Raw genomic sequence first — 23,568 nt, forward strand, 5'->3', positions numbered from 1 at the left:
AGTTCACGTGCAACAAAAAGGTGGTTTGAGGAATCTAGAAGCACGATCCATTGGATCAGAGACTGAATCCTTTCCTCAAGAAAATGTTTTCATTAAGAGGAGAAGCTGGGATTCCTCTTCCTGTTATTTGTAGGCAGTACTATTAGCTAGCAGCATCGGAGGTGCAGTGGTGCTGGGACAGGAGTAGAGGCCGCAGCCTGGAGAACAGATGGAAAAGGCCGGTAAGACAGCAGGAAACAGAATACAAAACGATGCTTCAGAAAACTGGGAGTAATTTGCTGCTCTACGAAGAGCAGTCAGCACCACGCTTTGGATGGGGCTCAGTGTCACTTCAATGTCTTGTCTCCATGGATGGATGTAGCCTGGCCTTTTCCAGCCACGTTGCAACCTTCTCCTCTCTAAGCTGTGAAGGAGATTTGGAAGGATCTAGATTCCCACCTGATCCATCCGTATAAGTCTGTGCTAGCTGTACAGGGAAGTTAGCTGTTCAAATCAAGGCTCAATAGAGTAAATAAAGTTAGTGAGCTCATCTCACTGACTTTACAGGTGTACAGTGTAAACTTCAGACACCTGCATTAGTCACCTTGTCAAGGGGGAGAATACCCTTTAAGGGCATAATTCATCTGTCTCATTTTCAGTGAGTGCTTTAGGACAGGATGTATGCTGCACCTTGATTTGTCTGTGCTTCCTCATTGAGTGAAAAGGGGATCTAGAGAATTACAGATGTATTTGGATTGCACACTGTATACCGTATATTGCATCCAAGTGTACAGTATACATCCAGATTCTTCACTTTCAACTTATATTAACTAACTAAGGCTTAGCTAGGAGGTTGGGATGTGGGAGATGCTTCTGGCAGCACGCTTTCTGCATCGCAGTATTAGCCAACATCTTTCTCTCAAGACAACTCAAAGCAGGTACCCTGAGCTCTGCTATATGTCAGATACCAGAAAACCGTCAGGTATGCGACTGTACTGCTGTTACAGTGCTTGCCACCTTGTTGGCATTCCATCAGCAATACCTGCTGTCAGTTCCTTGAATACAGGTAATTCCAGGAAAGATTGATTTTGGCCAGAGATTGAATTGAGAGCATTAAGATCAGAGCAAAGAGGTCAAGCCAATTCTGAAAACATTGGAGCCCTGAAGAGATGGAAAGTTAGGAATCAAAACCTGCAACTGACTTCATGAAAAGGAAAAAAAGGAAGATTAATACAGCCATTTAGAACTTACAAAGTAGGCAAAAATACATTTTTTTAACTCTTAAATTGCTAATAGATCTTTGTGTCCTTGGTGAAAAGTTAGAAAATACTACTGATACTATTCATTTAGCCTTTGCTCAATAAGTAAATGTTACCATATCTACGAAGTAGTATTTCATTTGAATGTCTGTCTAGTACTAGAGAGAAAGTCAAATATGAAAGGTGGAAAATAAGCAATAAGATAAGCAATATCCAAAAGCATTTTGTGACACAAAGCTACTGAATATATGGTGAAATTATACAAATGAGACCACATTTCATTAAAATAACTTTTGTTCATGTCTCAGACTCCAAAACAAATTACCATTTGGATTTTTTTCTGCTGTTTATATCTTTGGAACTGGCTTAGGTCAGCAGAGCTGGGAATTACCAAGAAACTTGTTTCAGCTCCACCCTTCTGAGAGAGAATTTGTGTTTGGTCCAGGGTCAGAGCAATTGGAACCTCCTGTCGCTGACACTTGCGTTTTAGGCTCCTTGGAGAACCGCAGTCCTCTGTAGATCGGTGGAGCTGAGTGAGCTCTGTTTGGTCTCTGTTCTGAACGGATGCGGGTGGTACAAAACCAGATCTGTGCAGAAGAGTCCTGGCAGGTCTGAGCAGAATACAGCTTTTTTATTGGATTCTTTTGGAGAATGGGAGCCCCATGTATTTCTTATAAATATTTATGTAAGGTTTGAAAACAGCGTTATTCCAGATCACTCCCTTTTACCATAAGAGAAAGACTCAAAGAAAGCACCTGACTCTACCGTGGAGGTATAAGCAGATAAAAGAACACTGCAGAATATGTTTAGTAAGATGTTAACGTGCGTTCTTGGCCTTGGAAACAGTGAAATCTGTCATCTGGATTTCTTTGTTTTTAAGTTAAATTAATTTTTAGAGTTTAATGAGAAAGGTGGTAGAATCATTTTCCTCGAATGACAGGAAATAGAAATGTTGTCTGCTTTCCATGAAGAAATCAAGAACAGTATAGAAGAAATCAGTCTGTTGGTGATGGAAGAGACAAATGACCAATAAAACTAATGAAAATATCTTTTCTTTGGAAAGATCAATAATGCTGTTAAGATTTTTGACTTTTCTTCTTTGGAGAGGTTGTGAAAAAGCTCTCTGTCTAATTAAAATGAAAGGCAGTATTTCAAATATCCAAAATCTATTAAATCGACTTCTGACATTTCATAGTATTGTATATACTCAACGACGTAAATCTCTCAGAAGAGAGAAAGCAGAAATACATTTCTTGTCCTGTGAAGTCACAGTTAGGTTAGGTGAACCAATATCCAACAGTGAAACTGGAAGGGGTCTAAGCAAATAAGAACTGGACAGAAGTTCATGACCAGGCTGCTAGGCGAAACAAAACAAACTGAAAACTCCCCAGTGGGAATTAATCACTTAATTGTGTCTTGTTATGGGGCAGATTCCCATGACCATTCAGGGAAAAGCGGTTGAGGACTTCTAATCAGAGTGGGCTGCACATTTACAGTGAGTAGGGGCAGTTTGGAGGGAAGGTGGGCTGTGAGCCTGCAAAAGTAGCTGACTGTCCTCTTGAGCTCAGAAACCTTTTTTAATGTAGGTGTAGAGATAACCTGGCTTGTCTTGGAGAAGATAGCCCGTTGGGGATAATAACCTGGCTGAGAAGTAGGAACATGGGTGGGACGGACCATCTGACCTTGGAAGAGCCAAGAGAGAAGTTTAACAATGTAGACCATATCACACTGTAGATTGCTCTGACTCCCTTTCTTCAAGTTGTAGAATTACATACGTAGAATTGTATGCATGGAGAATTGCAACTTGCTGTGTTGTCTTTGGCAGCAAAGAATCTCCGGCTGAAATTGATTTGCTTTTCCTTAAGCAATACTTTGATTTATATGTTGTCTCAAATTTTACAAGGCACTGTATTATCTAGCACTTAATTTCTGCAGTGTAACTAATAACATCTGAAGTGATTCTACTTGTGAAATATTCCTAAAAAGATATTAGACATTAAATGTACCTGCTTTAGCTCTTCTGTTTTGCTCTTGATGACGACTTACTGTGTTGAAAGTCACAATTAACACCATAACGCTGTAAAAGTTTCAAAGGGAGCCAGGGATAGTAAAATGCCCCATTACCCAGGTGATACAAGGCTTTATGCAGCCCACAGAAATGGCCTAGGTCATCTTAATAATATTCTTGGCTGCAAAAGTAATGTTATAGATAAAATTATTGCTTATATTAAGGAAGAAAGAAACTTACAGAAATGGTTTAAATATAATTTGATTTGTAGAGCTAATATTCTTTATTAAGTGAAAACTCAGAATATACTAGTATATGCAAAAATGATTATAAACATATGCTAGGAAAGTGGCATCCAGTATGCTTGAATTGATTATGCAGATTTCTTACTTGTTTTGCCTTTTCCCATGAGATCTTTCAAAAACCTGTGAAGAATGAGAAACTTTATAATCATTTTCCAAGCGGGGAGGAATGAGATTTCCTATATAGAAATTTATAGCCTTTATTGCTTAACAATATGTGGCATGGCAAGAGAATTTATGTAGAATTAAGACTGAAAATGAGCTGTCTCCATCCAAATTTTGTTAGGCATTGCTATGAATATGGACCAAAGAAACAATTCTTAAGGAGCATCATTTAATCACTGCAATGGCAAGTGTTCATTCCATGTATTTGTACCTTCAATTACACCAGGCGTGGTCTCGCATAGGAATACATAAACAAATAAGTAAGCACAGAATTCATATGAAAACTGATGAGTTTTATTTCAGGACCAAAGATGGAAAAAATTCAGATCAAATAAACTTCCATAGTTTGAACAAAGTTAGTGCTATGTGTAATCAGGTTAAACAGCAGAAAACATCTGAAAACACATGAAGTGGAAAGGAGGAATGAAACATGCTAACAGTTTATACACGAAGTAGTGCTTCTGCCTATAATTGGGTGGAATCTCAGTAAAAACATTTAAATTCTAGTAGACACTTTAGGGATTGTGGCGTGAAATGATTTGCTTACGTAAGCTGATGGAAACACTACAGCACAGGAGGGAATTAAAGACATAGTTTGCCTTTTCCCCAAAAAAGAGGCTGACCAAAAGAAAATGGTGTTACTGAAGATACTAGAATTCAGTTTTCCCTGTAAGAAGTAACGCTACTAATATATTATGCAGATGGAGTACACGCTGAATTTCTAAATGGTAGATGTTTATACAAATGCTGCTCCTGGAAAGGAAGCATCAAAGTACAGGGCTGGAAGCAGTTACTCTTGAACAGTTACCCACTGTGTTTAGCACCGATCCAGATAATTCCAAACCAAACTGAAATAACTTAAAAGCTGCATGGTCATGTTCTTTTTTAATTTAATTACCCGGTACATGTCCTTGAGACACGTAAGGCAGAAAGGACAAGTGGATAACTAAAATGAAATTGGCAGGCTCCAGCATTGCCACTGGAAGGCGTTTGCCATGCTGTTGCAATAGCAGTCCATCCCCGCTTGCCAGCCCTGCTCCTCTTGTGATCGATCAGTGCTCCACCGATAACTGCTACAGCCCCACGTGGCGCCGCGACCGCCAGCTGGGGGGCTGCTTTGCTGGCACCTGGGTGGGTGCAAATGCTCAAAAATTACAAAAAAGTGCTTCATGCTGACTTTGATCATCAAAAATAAGGTTGACCTGAAGAAAGTTAGAAATCAATGTGATTTGTTTGAATCAACGTTCAAAAAGGAGTTCCTAATATGTTTTGAAGCACTGTGTAATTAGCAATTGGATGCATTCAATTACCTCAAATCAAGTAATGCAATACAAGAAAATGAAAGTAATCTTGATTTTCTTTAAATTTCAGACTTATGTAGAAAAACATATAAAAACAAAATCAGGAGGAGACTTCATGAGAAGCAAAAAACTTTCAGAGGCAGTAATTATTGGAATCTTCTGATGACTGACATATTTGCTGCAGTGGAAGAGGAAAACAAATATCAGAAATATATTCGTAATATGGCAAAAAGAGAGAATTCACTTCCTCTTTTTGGTAAAGGTTTTGAGTAGAAAATATCTTTTTTTCCAGGATTTGCAATAAAATTTTACTTTGCCATCCTTGTACTCATTTCTTAGGGTATATAAAATGGAATGAATTTTATTTGACATTACACTGGAGTTTACAAACCAGGTTTTTGTTGTTTGCTTTAATTTAAGCAGAGTTTTCTTCTTGTGTTTGTGTGCATGTCAAGAGTCATTTACATAGATAGAACGTGCAATAAAAAGGACCTGCCATAGCCACTGCTAAAGGTAAACATTCCCAAAAGATAGTATGAAAATTAATGGTACTCTTCTTGCAAAACCTTGAAACCCAAGCATAGGAAACATATCTCAGATACCAGTTTGTTCTGGTAGCTGGCAACAATGTCTTTTTAATGACTCTTCCAGACAATGTAAAAATGATGCATATGGACAAAAAGTATATGAGAAAAGGCTGTTTGGATGAATGGAAAGTGTTTGTCATACCACTCAACAAATGCTGGCATCACTTCACTTTGAGTGAGTTTGCTCATCTGACGCCTAGATACAGATCCATAAAGAAATGATAGCTGGGATAGAAGTGTTGGAGTTCTTCAGAAAATCAGTTCTAAAAGATTGTAAGAATGTTTTGGTGTCTGCTATTCAGTGAGTGCATATTGATGCACACATTACCACTAGTGATGATGTATAGATCCTGGGGCACCCCGGATTTCTACAGGCTTTCTTATTCCTATTGCATCTGTGCTGTTGGTGTGTTTATCTGCATCCAACACAGCATCTTCTTCCTCTGAACACCAATTCTGGAAACGACCATTTTGCTGATGTGGGCTGAGACCAAGTCTTTGCATAGTTTAAACCACCCCTACCTAGGAGGGAAGGAAGTTTGCTCTTGACGCTGCAAGGCAAATAAGGCCATGTCAGTTGTGCATTTAAGGCTGCTTCCAAATCTGCCTCTCTGTACCATAGCAAAAATACTGCTCCCGAGTCTCATTCAGCTCCTTTCCTCTCAAAAAATAAATGTGGAAGTGTACAGAAGTGCATAACAGTTTTTTGGTTTAAAGTGGAAAGAATGCTGAATGGCTTTTTTCACATTTTAAAAAAAAAGCATGGAATACAGAGCTAAAAGCGGTCACTGAACACAAATTCTTTCAGAAATAGTAAATATCTGGAATTTTCTTTCCACCGAAGCCATCCTGTTGAGTGTAGACTGCACAGCAAAAACAGGCCATGTTTTCTGACTAAGCAGTTTGCTAACAAGGTGGTTGAAAAGGCAAACAGTCAAAATAGTTCTTGTAAAACCTGTGGAATAGTACAAGTCTCTTGTTAATCACAGCACAGCCTTGTCGCTCTATCATGCACTGAAAGGATTTTTAAAGTTTTATATTAGCTTTTGAGGAGAATCTAATATATTTGCTTTGAATCTATTATCTTTTTATCTCTAATCTATTTTTTTATTCCCTAACATCTACGTGTCTATGTCCGCTTCAGATATTGCTGCCTCCCAGATGTACCACCTTGCAAATAGACTGCTGCAGATAGTTTGCCTGGATGGAAAACAAATTAAATCAAGCAACTGATCTGGCTTGTTTTTGTTATTTTAATCATCATCTGTTCTGACGTTTTTTCAAGTAAGATCAGTTTTCCAGATAAAATCCACAGCCGGGCCACATAAAAAGTACCACCACATCTGAGGGAAGTCTCGGGGGATCACTGTGTCTCAGGGGGTAAATAAACAGTGGGAAAAGAGAGGGAAGGAAATATCTTATGATGACAGTGCCACAGGGTATGTTGTGTCATGAGAATACAGCCAGAGTGGCAGTGGTCTGAGATCTAGTTCATTATCTTTATGCAAGACTGTTTCTTCATTTCAGGTACTGAAATTGCAATATTAACATTTGCTTTTCTTAGGTCATAAAACCTGTGCAGAAGAGTCAGAAAATGCATTTTTTTTTCTTTTTTTTTTTTTCTGAAAGCAGTAAACTGAAAAAAGAATTAATTGGGGCGAAATTTCACAAAAATATTTTAGGAAGGGCTGGCACATTTTCATGCTGTGTCTTGCTCAAGCTTTTATGAAGACAGTTTTATGCTCATTTGACTTCTGGCATTCATTAAGCGCCTCTATACTGGAGCAGTAACCTACAAAGTCTTCTTGACTTCTATATTTGACACTCCTGGCAAGAGTGACAAAATGTACTTGCCAAATAATTATCTCCCATGGCAAGTCACTGAAGAGATGGAAAAATACTGTGAAGAGCCAGAGATTATCATACTTTTTAGGACAGTCATCATGTTCACAGATCTTAAAAATGGCAAAAAGAATATGTTTTAAGAAGAAAAATAACATATAAAATGTTATTGAAAATTACTGCTTGCAACGATATGCATTACTTAATCTGATATGTGTATGTGAGGATAACTGGCATATAAAATATCCTCCCCAAAACCGGCCTTTTTTGAAATCAGCCCCGGAAAACAGATCTCAGACTTTGCTGAGAGAAGCCTTGCCTTCTCTTGGTGAATGTTGGTAGTATTTATTCCTATGGCAATGCGATTTTCTTAACATTTGGAGGTGTGAGCAACACTCTCTTACATCAGGGAAATTTAACTTATTTTAAAATGGAGTTTGGTGTGGTTACTAAAAGGGTTGTATTACATGGTTGCCAGCGATTGAGAGCTTTAAGCTTAGTAATAGAGGATTTCTTCTCAACCCAGCATTCTTAACTCAAGTATTAGGGGAAGAAGTCAATCATTTACAGCAGGTAGCGAGGACAGTGCAGACTTTAACCCCTGCCTCATGGGCAGCGAAGTGCACGGGTTCTGCTGTCGCCTACTGCCACAGCCCAGCCTGCTGCAGTGGGGGGTGCCCAGGGTCCCTGAGCTGCCCCCCGGGCCAGTCCTCCCGCAAAGAGGAGTTGGCTCATGCTGCGTGAGCATGGCCAGGAAGCAGCCCCAGGATTTTAAGGCTGGGCAAGGGTAGCGATACAGCCACACCAGGAGGCTGGGACAACTCGTGCACCCGGCTGTGCGAAGGGAGGGGTCCCCGGCTAGCCACGGAGCAGATTCGTGTGCCTCCTTGCTCAGCACCCTGTGCTGCCCCGTCCACACTTGTGGCAAACCGGTGTTTGTCATGAGGCTGCTGCTGTGGCTCTCTCTGTCCTGTATCCGTTCTGCAGCTGCTGTGGCAAGCAAAGCTCAATGCGTCTATAGTACTCTCCCATCCCACATATCATCCTCCTTACATACTTTTCATGCTTTCTATATGTTGTCACTGACAGCTGAATTAACTCCTTTTTGGTAACTACGCAAGTTAATGAATTTCCTGACCTCTGTGCCACCAGCCTTTCTAGAAGAAAAGCTCTTCCTACCCGCAGGAAATACTCAGCAGTTCACAAGGTTGGACTTTTTAATCCGACATCGTCGTGTATTCAGCAGTGAATTTTCTCTTCACATCAAAGGAGGGATTTTAGGTTTTGGTGTGTGTATTTACTGAAAGAGCCCTAGCCAGCCCATTGTGGAATTTTACTGGAGAGAGCAGTACAGCGTTTTTACAGGCAGGGAAGCAGCGGAGGCAGAGCTGTGGGATGCCTTCAGCCACCAGTGCTGCCATACACTTCTGTAGCTTCACATCTGGCCTTACTCTCTCCTATTCCTGCTTCTCTTGCCTGCTCCTTGGCTTCTTTATTGAACAGTTAGAGGTTAAAAACTGCAGTGAAGTCCATCCTGCAAGATTCAGCAACAGCACGGCCATTCTGTTGTAAAAACACATTTTCATGTTCTTAAATCAGAAACAGCATGAATTATGTCTATCACTGTGTATCTATGAATTATGTCTATCACCATGTATCTGTCATATTGTTTGACTTTTTGTGTTCGCTTAGCATAGGTGCTACAAATGAAGTAAGAGAAATAATGACACTGTAGAGTGGATTTCTTTGTTGGAGCTGAATAAGATTTTTGTAACATTGAAAACTGAAGAACACTTTTACAAGAACCAGTTATACCTAGTTCTAAGTTAAACCCTTGAAAGATGGGTGAAAAGTGGCATGGCACAGATATTTCTCTAAAATAAATCCTGCATTGCTTTTTATAGAGTTGGACACTGCTCTATGGGACACAAAGGAAAAATGAGGAAAGGGTAAGGGATTGCAATTTATACAGTTTTAGATAGCAACTAGACGGGGAAAACAGATAATTTTTTATGAATAAATGATAGGAGACAAGGAAGATTTATTCAAGGTTGCACAAGGATGTTTTATAAGCTGCTGATAGTCTTACACTGAAAAAGGGGACATCGAGATTAGATTTAATGAGAAACTTTCCAACAGAAAGCTTTGATAGTAGAGCAGTCTGTCAAAATGGTTATAGAAGCGCGATCACAAGTGCTCAGGAAGATAAAAAAATGAAACTCTCAAGGGAGAAGTTAGTGCAGAGATTAGCTGGAAATGATCCAAACTATGGCCCTAGCGATGCTCTCGGGATTTGGGTTTTACAAAAATGATGCAGAGCAATGGTTCATGCCATCTTCTCAGCTCATATCCTAACAGGTTGTTATCTTCTTTTGAGCCTCTCTGACAAAAAGGGAAATAATTTTTATTTTTTTTTCTCACTCTTACTGGGCAGAAGAGAGATGATGAACCTGGAGTTTCTTGTGCTGGGAAAGCTAATTAGTAAGCTCAAGATGAATGTATGGGAGTTTGAAATTATTTCATTCTTCCTGTGTCTGGGAAGTATCAACTGGGCTATCTGACACTACAATGTCTTGTTGCATAATGACAAATATTGCAAATAGTAGGCATCCTGGTTCCAACCATGCTACTCTTTATTACCTAGTAGAAGATGTAACTGCGCAGTTTCTAGGGTTTTAATTTGCTAATCTGCTAGAGGTCATCTAGTCTTGATTTTAGCCAATTCTGCATGCTGCAACAATAGCCCAAGTTACTGAATTTGGTCTTCCTCTGCTATTTTTAAAACTTGTCTTTTGATGAGAACAGTTGCAGTTAAAATAACAGTGAAGAACTAAAAATTGTTGCTAACCATATTTGTCTGCATTAGTAGGGGGACAAAGGTAACATTTCAGAATAACCTTTGACTTTGGGTGGTCCAAGATAGTCCAAAAGCCTTTCAGAGCAGGTTTACCCTTGCTTTAGTTTATGGTTAGGTACTTAGTCCTCAAGAAGCTGTTCTCCTGACAGGGTATCAATAGACTTAAGGGTTGCTGTTGTTACATCCAATTTCTCTTCACCACATCTCTCACAAGGTTTGATGAGAAAGAGCAGCACAGCACCTGTGAGAGTCTTCAAGAGGGATTTGGAACCAGCTTTTTGAGCTGCCACTGTGGGTTTAGCAATCTGGCTCTTTCCTCAGACTGCTGTTGAAAAATCAATAGAGCTGTTGTCAAGAGAAAGTGGGACAAAAACCATTGCATCTAAACAGCAGCAATGCAATTGGAAAGACAGGAAATGCAAGTGGGTTTGCCTTTGCCAAGGAAAGAATTAAGCAACACGAGATAAAAGGCAGAGGAGATTGCCCTTGGTCTAAGAAGGCCCTTGCTGCTAAGTAGGCTGATGGTATTCTTGGCTGTGTTAGGCAGAGTATCACCAGCAGGGCAAGAGAGGTGGTCCTTCTGCTCTGCTCAGCACTGGTGAGGACACACCTGGAGTTCATGGCTGTGTCCAGTTCTGGGTCCCCAGTACGCGAGAGACCTGGAGATGCTGGAAAGAATCCAATGGAGGACCACCAAGATGATGAAGGGCCTGGAGCACCTCTCCTGTGAGGAGAGGCTGAGAGAGCTGGGGCTGTTCAGCCTGGAGAAGAGGAGGCTCAGGGGGATCTCATCAATGTGTAGAAATACCTGAAGGGAGGAGGCAAAGAGGACGGAGCCAGGCTCTTTTCAGTGGTGCCCAGTGCCAGGACCAGAGGCAGTGGGCACAAAGCGTAACACAGGAGGCTCCCTCTGAGCCCCAGGCAGCCCTTCTGTGCTGTGCAGGTGACGGAGCACAGGCACAGGTTGCCCACAGAGGCTGTGGGGTCTCCTCCTTGGAGATCTTCAAAAGCCACCCGGACCTGGTCCAGCAGCTCTGGGTGTCCCTGCTTGAGCAGGGGTTGGAGCAGGTGGCCTGCAGAGGTCCCTGCCCGCCTCAGCCCTCCTGTGATGCTGTGTGAGATGAGGATGGTGGGTGGAGTTAGGTTACACTAGAGAACTGTTCCATTGAAAACGTTATTTGGACATTAAGACAATGTATCCAGCAAATTCTATTTAAGTACCTTGGCTCTGGGTAGTTTAGAAATTCATTAGAAACTGTGGTGACAGATGATTAAAGGTCCTAGGCCAGGTTCTGTTGCAGAATTTATCAGAGGAATTCAAGGCTAGATTGGATACATATCAGAGAGGAGTGATCTGGAGGTTGCATTTGTTACAGGCACACAAGACATTACGTGGCAATTGCTTTTTAGGCATCGTTTCCTGTAACTTCAGCAGAGACTCTGATCATGTTCAAAAAATCTTTTTGTTTCCTACTATCAAGGCCCAGCACATGCTGTGATAAAGATGTGTATATAGAAGCACACCGAATGCTTCTTCAAGTTAGCGCAATTGATTGGCCTCCAGTAAATAAGAACTGGAGGAAAAAGCAAAGATACATTTTTTTTTCTGAACAAATGTACTAATTCTGTGCATAATTATAAGTTAATTGAGGAAAAGATTCCTTATGTTTAGACTGTCAGAAGCTATCCTAAAATTTGCAATCAGTGATACTAGTTCATTGCAAGTCTTTTGACATTCAGAATATGTGTGCATTTTATACACAACGATTTGCTTGCACCTCAAGCATATTTGAAAAGCTGTTAAAATGCCAGAATTCAGGCTATGTATAAAACATTCTTTTAGTATGTTTGTTTTATGATACAATCTTTAATGCATAACTGCACACCCTGCTTAAGCGCAAACCCAGCCCAAATTACAGCTATGTTTTGGTACAAAGCCTTTCACACTGTTCACATTCTGTCTTCTTACATGTGTCTACATGTATTCTCTCTTTGTCTTTCAGAGGCAATAAAGCGAGGTAGAAGATAGGTCGAGTACAGGTACATGGATACAGTGAGGTGAAATGAAGGGCATAATGTGTTTGCTCTGTTTTATTTGATGTGCCTATCTCTATCCCTCAGAAACTGAGGTTGCGACATTTTGGTTCCTCTAACCATTCCAGTAATCTTAGGCCTTGTTTTGAGGGATGTACTAGATGGGATCGTAGGATGGGGAGTTACCTCAAATTCTGTATTTAAGTTAAGAATTGTTTCTTTTTAAATGGTCTTCTCTGTGCAGAGCTGTACATGTGTCTAAGAGCAGCATTTATTTTTTTGACAAAAGGGACACCTGATATTTCCCGCAGATAGATGGCTTCTGCTGAGCATCTTTTCTCATCTTTGGTCTCTTGCAGAGCTTAGCTAATTTTGAAGCCATACTGTAACAAACCACTAGACGCTAGATGATGCCTCCATTTACAACTTTGCCAAAATGATTGGGCTGATCCTAGCGAAATGGTTGTGTTGATGGTTTTGTGTATATAGAGGGCTTTTCTTCAGTGAACCTTTTTTCTTTCCCTTTGCAGATTTCAAGCATGTGTTTATTTTGCGTCTGTCTTTCAAGCTATGTCATGTGGCATCCATTACTTAGCATCTGTGTTTATGGCTGTTACTCCTAACTTCGTATGTGGGATCCCTGGGAACGTGAGTAGTGTTCTCTTCTACAACTCCTCTGAAGCAAGTCTAGAGGACATCTGGACGACATGGACATCAACAGAGAATTACATTGTAGTCCAGCTGGAAGATGGAGAAATCTGGGAACTTAATCAATGCAGCAAGGCCAAACGAGAAGCCAGTTTGGATCTAGCATATGAATATAGAGGCAACAAGTCCGTATTTTCTTGTTCTGATGGATTTCTTTATGATGATACAAAATGGAAGAGCACAGTTGTTACACAGTGGGATCTGGTCTGTGACCGAGAATGGCTTGCAAAATTAATCCAGCCTACATTCATGCTTGGAGTCTTGATTGGAGCCGTGATTTTTGGTGATATCGCTGACAGGTAAAGTTCCATCCTCTCAACATTGTAGGCTCAGGCTGCAGTAACTCCATGTGTATCTATCTGTTTTGTTGTTTTATTTATTGTGTATGAATTTAGGAGGTTTTGATATTGTTTTATTCACAGATATGCTTAACTCATTTTTTTTCCTGTTGCAAGTAAAGTTTTAAAATGTGTTTGCAAATCATTTGCATTTGGAATTTATTTCCTACTTCATATCATCTATTGTTAATCCCTTAAATTTTCCTATGCAGCTAGTGTTTTGCCCTTAGATTAATTTTTTTATTGTTATTATTTTTTTAATGGGAATTGTAGTAGTAGTATTAGCAATAGTAAAACCTGGGAGTAGGTTTTCACCTCATTTTCCATGAGGAAAGATACCTCCTGGTATATGCCTGTTTATTTCTGGATATGATGAACAGCTGAAGGGCTTCATCCCAACTTCCGTCATGAATACAGCTCTGTGGGACCGATCCAAAGGCTTTGAGGGTTTGATCAAGCCCCTTTTTTTTCTTGCTTTCCAATTGCAGTTTTTCCCTAAAAGGTTAGTTTAAACATCAGTTTCTTGAAGGTTGGTTCAGACAGGAGGAAAATTGGTCATCAGCGAGCTTTGCTGTGGTTCCCGTTATTTATTAGCATGATCAGAGTTATGTTTGGGCCCGAGGAGCGACAGCCGGTGCAGGGCCTCCATCAGAGCTGTCCTGTGGTTGTGGTGCCAAGGCTGTCCTTCAGCCAGCCCCCTCTGGCTCTGCCTCCCTGGGTGTTTTCTGAGGTCATGCACTGAGAGCCAACTTCACAGACAGGCTCGGAAGCAGCAGTGAGATCCAGGAGGTATGCCTGTGTCCTCCTGCGTCTCTTAGTTTTCTCTCTCAACACAAATGCCTCAGAAGAACACCTAGCTGTACCTGTCTGTCCACGTGGCATTCTGATTTCAAAGGTACATTGTGCTGTCCTAGGCAGTTTATATACTTGTGTTTTGATTTGAAGACTCCTTCAGTGTTACTTATTCTATAAAGGAGCTTGTTGACTAACAGCTCTGTTAGATGGACAATGAAGATGTATTCCACGGCTAAAAGTATGAGCAGGAAAAGGAGACTAGGCACATTGTTCATTAGGACAGCACTGTGGTGTGACAACATGGGAATGCAAATCAAAGATGATCTTCCTTTAATTTGTCTTCTGGAACACATGGAGTCAATCCTTCCTCCTTATTCAAGGATTTGTAAAACCATATTTAATACAAAACCAGAATATAATGCCAACATTTGTTCTGTGTCCCTTTAAATCATTCATGGCTTTATTAATTAATACCCAGACATGATTTATGAGGTTACGATCATATTGTTCTCATTTCCATTAATTCAAGCCATGGACAGCCAGTTGAGATAATACACACATCCCGAGTTGCAGATTTACAACCGTGGATTTACAGCTGAAAGTTGTTATTTTCTGACACATCCTGGCTGGTGAGAAATAAGTTTGTGGGTTCCTCCCATTCCCAATTAACAGATTTCCCAACAGAAGAGCCCGGACAGCTGGGACTCACTGGGATCTCTTCTGGCAGGGATCAGAGACCAAATGTGAATGATGACTCCTTCCTCCCAGACCTTGACCTGGAGTCAGGGCTGGAGAAAAATAGGAGGGCGCTGGAAAGAGCTATGCCATGTTGCTGTTTGGGCTACACCGCCTGTTTACAACGTCACTTCCCAGAGTTGTTTTGTTATAATACCAAATATTCACGGAGAAGAACAGACAAACAAGCCCCCACCCCTGAAAGTCCTCAAACTCTCCATCTAAATGTAATATCTACATCTGTGAAAAGCTGTTTGCATTGGAGTAGGTAGTAGAGTCCAAGATATAATATTAATCAGGGAATAAAAATGATTCTGTACATTTTGTAGACAAAATGGAATAAAATGATTCCTCAATAGAGTGTTGTGTAGTAGACTGCAGATTTCTAGGTCTTCTCCTCGGTTGAGCTTCTCATTGTTAGCACACAGTCACTTGTTTAGGTACAAGTGAGTATGCTAGGCAAATTTTCTCCCTGAGGTATGGGAATAAGACAGACAAACATTAGTTCATTTTTAATAAACACCCTTCTTTTGCACTGGAAAGTACTATGCTGTTGATGAGAAAGTAGTACTTAACCCGTGTTTTTTTTTGTTTTTTTTTTTTTACTGTTACTGTACTAGCATCTGTGTTTGTACGTGCATGCATGTGTGCTGTGATGCAATCAGAAAATTCAGGGAAACCATGTAACTGTCATTTATTAGAGAATTTAACTGAAAATAATAGGACAAAGATACATTACAGAAGCCTCTAAGTACTACCCAGACTGTTTTACTTTGGCAAAAGATAGCATATGTCATCACAGGTAACTTTTGTTAGAAATTACTAACTTATTAACTAGTTATTATCTAATATAAAGTGTCTGAAAAAGTGACTATTACGTACTGACGTCATAAATAAGACAAAGTAAATTTGTGGATTAGTTACATAGAAGTTAAGCTTGATACTAGACATGAGCATATGTAACACCACTTCTGCGCTTTGATTCCAGCCAAGAATTCTGGAATGGAAGCTCCTTCCGTAGGAGTTTCCTTTCTCTTTGGTTTAGCTGGAAATTTACTGAAAAATTAAGAATTTTCTTTCTCACATGGTAAGGAAAATACGGGAAACTAATCCAGTGGTTCTGTGGTGAGTGAAAGTCTTAAGTACAGTATTTTCAGACTCACTTCCCGACAGGGTCTCTGAAGTTGCAGTTTTATTTTGACAGGATGTTTATGGTTGCTCATCATTTTACTGCTGCTGTGATTTGCAGGCTGGGAAGACAGCGTGTTATGTGGTTCACAAGTGCTGGTCAGTTTGTATTTGGCATCGCAGTGGCGTTCACGTCTGACTACTACAGTTTCGTGGTCGTGCGCTTTCTCCTTGCTATGGTAAGAAAGGATGCTCACCCTGTCTCTTTTATGTGTTATTTCCTACCCCTTCTCAGGAAAACCTCCCTTTATTCTTTCTTTCCTCCCTTACTTCATTATTCTAAAGCCCCCTCTGTTGCACTTATTTCAGCAGAGCAGGGAGAGTCTGAATATTCTTGGACCACAGCACTTTTCCTCTTTGAATTAATAGAAAGCATCTGTATGAAGCAATGTTTGGTACCTCCTCCATCCCAACCTCTGCTGGACTGGTAATTAAATACCAAGTGTGAGCAGCGAATTCTGGTTTCTGCACTGCAGCTGGCATTGCATTTCTCCGTGTTGTTACAAATGGAGTATTTTTTCTTAAAGTAACAAATCTATAACAAGTATGATCTTTATCTCTGCCATTTTCAGCGATGGAGGAGAGATGCACTTTTTCTCTTCCATGCATCTCTTTGTTCTTTTAAACTGCATCTGAAGTACTCAATATATAGGTAGATGTGTTTAGCACCTAGATGTTAATACTGTACTGAAGGGTATTCCAGTATATGTGTGTATGTGTATCTATACACACATATATATAATATCTATATAATATATGTATGGTAAACAACTTTAAATTAAATTCTTACATCCAAAAGTATATTTATAGTCTCCCTATATTATGCCTCCAGAAATTAGAAGACTGTCACAAGAAAAATTATATAAAATATTTAAAAGAGGTTGGAAACTTGAAAATAATCACATCATTTATTTTTTTCCTGTGGGTGGGTAGTCAAGAGAGGAGCTTGCACCTGGAGCTCCCTTTGCCTGGTTAGAGCTCAGAATGATTTCCCAGCAGGAAAACTGCATTGTCATTTCACCCTTGATCAGTGAGATCAACAGGAGTCCCTCCACTGACTCTCTGGCTGTTGATTCTAGGGACTATGGTAGTTTATAAGAGCAAAAAGCTCTCACCAAACTGATGCTTTTTAACTGCTCAGTAGGATAGATTTGAGAGGTGAAGTTGTGAAGCTCTAGTTCTGTGCCACTGAGATCAGTGCAGCTTTTCTATCAGCATCGGTGGGCTCAGTTTATTAACTGGAAGACTTGTAACCAGAAAATCGATTTTTGAATTGATTAATCAAAATAATATACTGGAGTATTTTCTAGCATAGATTTTCTAGCTGTGTTTTGAAATGCTTTGAGTTATCAAGAGTTTAGAGTGTTACTAGAGAAATTGAAATATATATTCAAATATATATGCATTGAATGAAAAAATACTTAAATGCAGAATATGCCAGTAGTTCCATTCTGTGAGCATGGTTAGATAATGTATGAGAACCTGCAACTGTGTAAATGAGATTCTCTTCTAACATTGTAAAAAATTGATTTAATGAGGTAATTTAAAATGGTATGGAAGGTGATTCTCAGTAAATTTGTTGCTCTGTAACGTGCAGACTCGTAATAGTCAACTTAAAAGCCAAGGTCAAGATTTTCAGAAATGGCACTTACTTCAGGGGACCTCAGTTTTCCTCGTGTCTAGTCTGTGATGTCATTAAGGACCTGATTTTAGGAGTTGAAGAACTTAGTACCACCAGCAAATTAGACTCTTTTTCAGGTATCTCCTGCTGGCTCTACCCCACTAAAGGAAAGCATCCAAAAGCCCTTCACATCTTTAAACACAGTGCCAGGTATTGTGAAAATTTGAGTGAGCTTTTTGTCCAGCTGATTTATTTTTAGGGTACCTTTTTTTTTCTGTCAGTGAGCAATATGCCATTGCAGTGCCAAGTAAATGTACACAAATGGGGAACGCTGTTAGCTGTTGCACATGGAGAATAGATACAAATCTCACACTGTGTTTTTTTTTTTTCTCTCTCTCCCTTCCCCAGGTTTCGAGTGGCTATCTGGTTGTGGCTTTTGTTTATGTGACTGAATTTGTTGGCATTAAAGCACGAACCTGGGCTTCTATGCATGTCCATGCTTTTTTTGCTATGGGAATTATGGTTGTGGCACTCGTGGGATTTTTGGTTCGGACCTGGTGGGTCTATCAGATATTTCTCTCCATAGCAACTCTTCCCTTTGTTTTGTGCTGCTGGATGCTCCCAGAAACACCTTTTTGGCTCCTGTCAGAGGAAAGATATGAAGATGCACAAAAAGTAATAAATACAATGGCAAGATGGAACAAAGTAAGCACTCCCTGCAAAGTGGCTGAACTGTACTCAGTCCAACACGATGGTCCAGTCAGTGGCGGAGCAGGTGACAATGACGCGCCCTCAGCCAAGAAGCACAACATCTTAGATCTATTTTGTAACTGGTACATTGCAAGAAGGACCATCACAGTCTGGCTGGTCTGGTTCACTGGGAGCCTGGGGTACTACGTCTTCTCCCTGAGTTCTGTCAATCTAGGAGGCAATGAATATTTAAATCTGTTTCTCATAGGTAAATATTTTTTGTACTTCATGTTGTTTCTGACAGAACTAGGACACGAAATTCAGAAATGTCTAGAGATTTGATGGCCATTTTTTTAACTTTATTCATTCAATTATGGACCTGGATCAAAAATTTTCATGTTAATTGTTCATAAAGCTGACTAACACAGGAAGGATATCATTCACGCCAAATTTCACTGTTTCTGAAAAGAAAAGAATTAAGAATGTGTTGGCATACAAAATTCTGCTCTCTCTATTTGTGATTGTAAAACCATGTTCTATTTTTCTCCTCTTTGCCCTGCAAGCATCTAGCAGATTCACGCAAAACCCAGGGGCAGCAGATCAGCAACACAAAATTCATACTGTTCTGTTAAAAGCACAAACAAGGAGAAGATAGAAGAAGTTACTGCTATAGTCATGTGCAGTCATAACATACTATGTCAGTCAGTACAGAAAATAGATTCACAATGCTCGGAAGCAATAGTAATTTCAGTTTTCTCAAAAGTGTATTTTTAATTTAGTAAGGGTGTTCTTTTGCTGGTCTGACTGTAATCGTCCTGTGGTATGTAAGTTGTTTATAAAGGCTGCTCGGTGCATTCAAGGCCTGATCTGAAGCTCATTAAGATCAGTAGAAATATCCCATTGACTTCAGAAGACTTCAAATAGGGCACATAGCTCTGAGTCAGCAGAGGATTAAATCATGTGCTTTGTTTTATGCGATCCAGTGCTCTCCGTGAAGTGCATGTGGCTGTCCAGGTACATCAGCACGCAGGAGGACTGGGACTCTCATGAGTTCAGTTTGGGTTGTCATGTTTTATAGTATATTGGTAGTCTGGTGTGGAGAAGAGTGGATGAGTGGATAACTAAACTGTTATGATGGAGTGCAGTGCATAAATCACTGTACCCACCTCTTCCAAAAATACTTTAGCAGACTGGCATACAGTGACTAGCTGCCTCTTCTTTTACCAATACAAACTTCAAAGATTGTTTCCCAGTATTATAGGTGCATCAACACAGAACATGTGCTCAGTAGAGGAATGCAGCATATTTGTTCTTATATTCTTCCCTGTCATTATACCAGACATAGGAGCATTCTTCATGAGCAAGTTGGTTTAAAACATGTCCAGACGGACTTAGGCTCAGTATAATTTATCTAGGAGCAAACCATGCTTAAACAGCATTTGTGAACAGTTCTCACCAAATGCCACTCCCTTATGGCTGCAGAAATTTTTCCACAGAACGAGACATAAGGAAGACAAAATCTGCGCACACGTGGGATATTGTAAGCAGCTGCCTTCTCTGCAAAGAGAGCCTTGCTGTTTTCTGTAATTTTCCACCCCAAAGAGACCTGGAGCTTCTCTGTGCTGTAAAATCTGCTCCACTTGTCCTTCTTCACTCCCCACTACCATATTTTAGGCCATGTTTTCTGATGCCTGTGGCTATTTCTGTGACCAAATGAACTGCCCAACACATTGATTACCTCTAGATTTGACGTACTCATGATGTGTAAGGTCAAGCTAACTTCCTAGATTAAATGAATCCCCATAAAGAATGGGGAATATAAAATGAACATGTGTAATCGTGATTTAAACCCAAATAATTTCATACTGACAGGTGCTGTGGAGTTGCCTTGCTATATCATTGCTTGCATTGGGATGGACAAACTGGGAAGGAGAAACACACTCATTCCGTTCCTTATTTTAAGTGCACTGATCTGTGTTTTAATTATGTTCATACCTCAGGTTAGTCACATACTGTTGAAAGTGTTCCTATAGTAGACATTAATTTTATAGAACCCTAAGTCTGTAGATGCAGCTGCTCTTTCTAAATGATATGGCTGATTAAAGGCTTTTTTTAAAATGCAGCTGCCAGTCAAGGATAGATTTCTGTATTTTCAGACGGACTTCACGCTGTCGTTGCTGGAGTCAGATGTAAAATGTTCCTAGGGCTTCAGTGAACCAAGACTGGTAAAGTTTTATGGACATGAGTTACTTTTTGAAACCAATTTTTAAAAAAAGCAAGCAATAAATATTGCTTTATGTTTAAAGAAGAGTCACATCTTTTGAAGGATTTAATTCACATTTGGAACAATGATGTTTTCTGGTTATTTATTTATTTGTGATCTCTTTCAATAGGATTTTAATGTATTAATTATCTTGGCAAATATGGCTGGAAAATTTTCAATAGGTGTGGCATTTGGCCTTATATACCTCTACACGGCAGAACTGTACCCAACAATTGTAAGGTAAGAATTTTTGCCAGGCAGGTATTTTTCATTGTTTTGTTGTTATTTCAATTTTTTACAGTCTTGGGCCATATCCAGCAGCTCTTGACACTAACGACAGTGGTCCAAAAGACAGGATAGGATGAGTCCCTCTGCTGCTTCAGAGTTGTCTAATATTTGGCTGTACAGTAAATTTTTATTTTTTCATTTCCACGTGCATTGATTGGTTTCACTGAGGAAAGAGAATACTCTGTATTTTCTTATATATTAGTTATACCTTTCTTAAAAGTTCTCATTCATCTCATAGTCTATGCTGAATGCTGATTGTATTTTTAATCTTCATTATAGAAGTAGCTGAATTTCACTACAAACGACCTAAATTTACATTGGCATAGCAATAGCTTCCTAGTATAATTTCATATTATCCTACTGATGTGATAAGTGTCTATGCATTTCTAATTTTTTGCTGTATCTGCCAGAATTCTTAACAAATATTTGTTTCTTGTGTAGATCACTTGCTGTTGGAAGCGGGAGCATGATGTGCCGTGTAGGCAGTGTGGTTGCTCCTTTCTGTGTGTATTTGAGAAGTGTTTGGATTTTCATGCCACTTGTAAGTATTTATTTCAATGGCAAATGTTTCTCATTTTGAAAAAGTATGTATGTAACTTTTTTTTTTTTTCGGGACAAGAGGCTGAACTTTTCTTTTGAAATTGAATGAACCATTCTTACTCTAAATTTTAGGTCTCAAAGTTTAGTAACTTCCTATTGTTAAAAATGCAGCTAAAGCAAGAGGGAGACTTTGAATCACTGAAATCTGAAAAGTTGCTAGGATGCACAAACATATTTTTACTCTGCAGGCCTAGCAGTTCTTGACTGTGCTCATAACTTACTCTTACCCTTTTTCAAAGGAATTCACTATGGTGGCTATCTTTTCTTAATATTCTTCTTTAATCTTTTCCCTGGCTTCCCTGGGATACTTCACTTTTGGAGCAGCTTTCCAAAAGATCAAGAATTACTCTGCTTGGTCTTCAAATCTGTCCCATAGCTCCTTTTTTGCATTTTTCATTTACATGAACCAAAGAAAACAATACATGAGATGGAAAAAGAGACAAATGGTATGTTAATGAAATTCATGGTGACTTTGGCAAAGAAAAGAACCTTGGATTCATTAAGCACACCCTAATGTAGATGACTTCCAGGTCATATTACTATTGAATCCTTATCTCCAATTGCCCCAGGAAAAGACAGGTGGGACCGTTCCTTCATGGATCTTGGGCATTTCTTCTGCATTATGTAGCTTCAAATCCATTTTGGACAAAATATTTTTCCTTCTCACAGATATAATATAATATTCCTGCTCACTAATGAATTGTATTTCTTCATTACAATCCTGTTGTGAGGCATTTGCTGCTTAGAAATCTTGCAGCTATTCAATCACTTTTTTTTTTCCTGAAGGATAATTTATGCCCATATATACAAAAATACAAATAATTACAAAGTTTACATTAAAGATCAAAGTGGAGAAGAGCTTATTAATGGTTTAAAAATAGTCTGAGTTCTTTCAAAACCCCTTAGAATTCACTGTGACTAGCACACCAACGTTATATATAGATTATACGTGTCAGAAGGTGAAAATGTAATGGAATCTGTCTTTGGCCTAGATTCTTACGCTAATTTTGTCTACCACATTGGAATTTCCTGAAAAAATGGCACTGTGTTCTTTTGATTTTGCAACTATAAAATCTTAAATTATAGATGCTAGAGATCAGTCTGAGAGAATTCTTAGGAACTTGTTTTGTTATTTAAATTAATTACTTTCAGTTGCTTTGGATGAAAATTATGAAGATGAAGCAGACCACAAACTTATTTATTCCCTCAAGCTCCTAAAAACTGTTTTGTTTCTTAATAATGACTCCATACTAGCCAAGATATCATCCCAGAAAAGACACAGAAAACAACATTTGCACAACAGAGCAGCCATGGGAGAACATTCTCTTTCTCTAGTCAGTGTTTTTCCTTTACTAGCTGAGATAAGCTTTATCTGTGCAGAAGAGCTGCAGTCAAACCACAGATGATGAATGTTCAAACATGCCGGAGAACAGTGCAAATGGCAGTATAAACAGAGGAATTATTTCAGCTATGAGCAACTCTCAGTGTACAAAAACTGTCCATAGTATTTGTAGAACTGTGTAGTAGTCAACTGTGAATATATTTTCATTATTAGCTCCTACTATAAAACATTTGTCAGTTTATTAAATAGGCTTGTCTTAGGTTGGAGCACCGCTTGCCAAGTCTCAGGTAACATAAGTGTTTTGGACTGAAAGTGAAATGAAATGGATTACATTTCTGAGTAAACTGATCTGCATCACGTTGACCTATTGTATACACCACACGCTGTCGAGCAGTTAATACTACTATTTGTTTGACAGCCTGCCTCACGTACAGTTGAGCCACCTGTGAGTAATGCAAGCATCTCATCTGAATGCCCATAAATCTTGAATACTTGCTAAATATGTTTTTCATGTGACAGCTTTCTAGAAAACTTACACAAAGGCAATTGCTCTATGTATAAACTTTGTGTTTATTGGCTGTTCAGAACATAAAGTGAAAATAAAAAATAACTCCCCTGTGGTCAGTAAAGCTACATGAATGCAAAGCCTACGTCTAATATGAGAGG

At 39.3% G+C, this 23,568-nt stretch overlaps 1 protein-coding gene across 7 annotated transcripts in view; it reads left to right on the forward strand.

Annotated features, from left to right (window-relative positions):
- The window catches only part of SLC22A16 (solute carrier family 22 member 16), a 33,350-nt gene that overhangs the window by 5,947 nt on the left and 3,835 nt on the right, over positions 1 to 23,568 (forward strand). For 4 of the 7 annotated variants that reach the window (XM_080586915.1, XM_080586917.1, XM_080586918.1 and 1 more), the window contains exons 2-7: positions 12,865 to 13,341; positions 16,160 to 16,277; positions 18,128 to 18,677; positions 20,282 to 20,409; positions 20,803 to 20,912; positions 21,402 to 21,501. In XM_080586915.1, the coding sequence (XP_080443041.1) occupies positions 12,865 to 13,341; positions 16,160 to 16,277; positions 18,128 to 18,677; positions 20,282 to 20,409; positions 20,803 to 20,912; positions 21,402 to 21,501 (1,483 nt within the window). Of the gene's footprint in view, positions 1 to 12,864; positions 13,342 to 16,159; positions 16,278 to 17,856; positions 17,930 to 18,127; positions 18,678 to 20,281; positions 20,410 to 20,802; positions 20,913 to 21,401; positions 21,502 to 23,568 lie in introns of all 7 variants that reach the window. The other 3 variants (XM_080586919.1, XM_080586921.1, XM_080586920.1) reach the window with 3 other exon arrangements.

The sequence above is a fragment of the Anser brachyrhynchus genome (genome assembly GCF_964034855.1).
Source record: "Anser brachyrhynchus genome assembly, chromosome: 3".
In the NCBI taxonomy this organism is placed as follows: Eukaryota; Metazoa; Chordata; class Aves; order Anseriformes; family Anatidae; genus Anser; species Anser brachyrhynchus.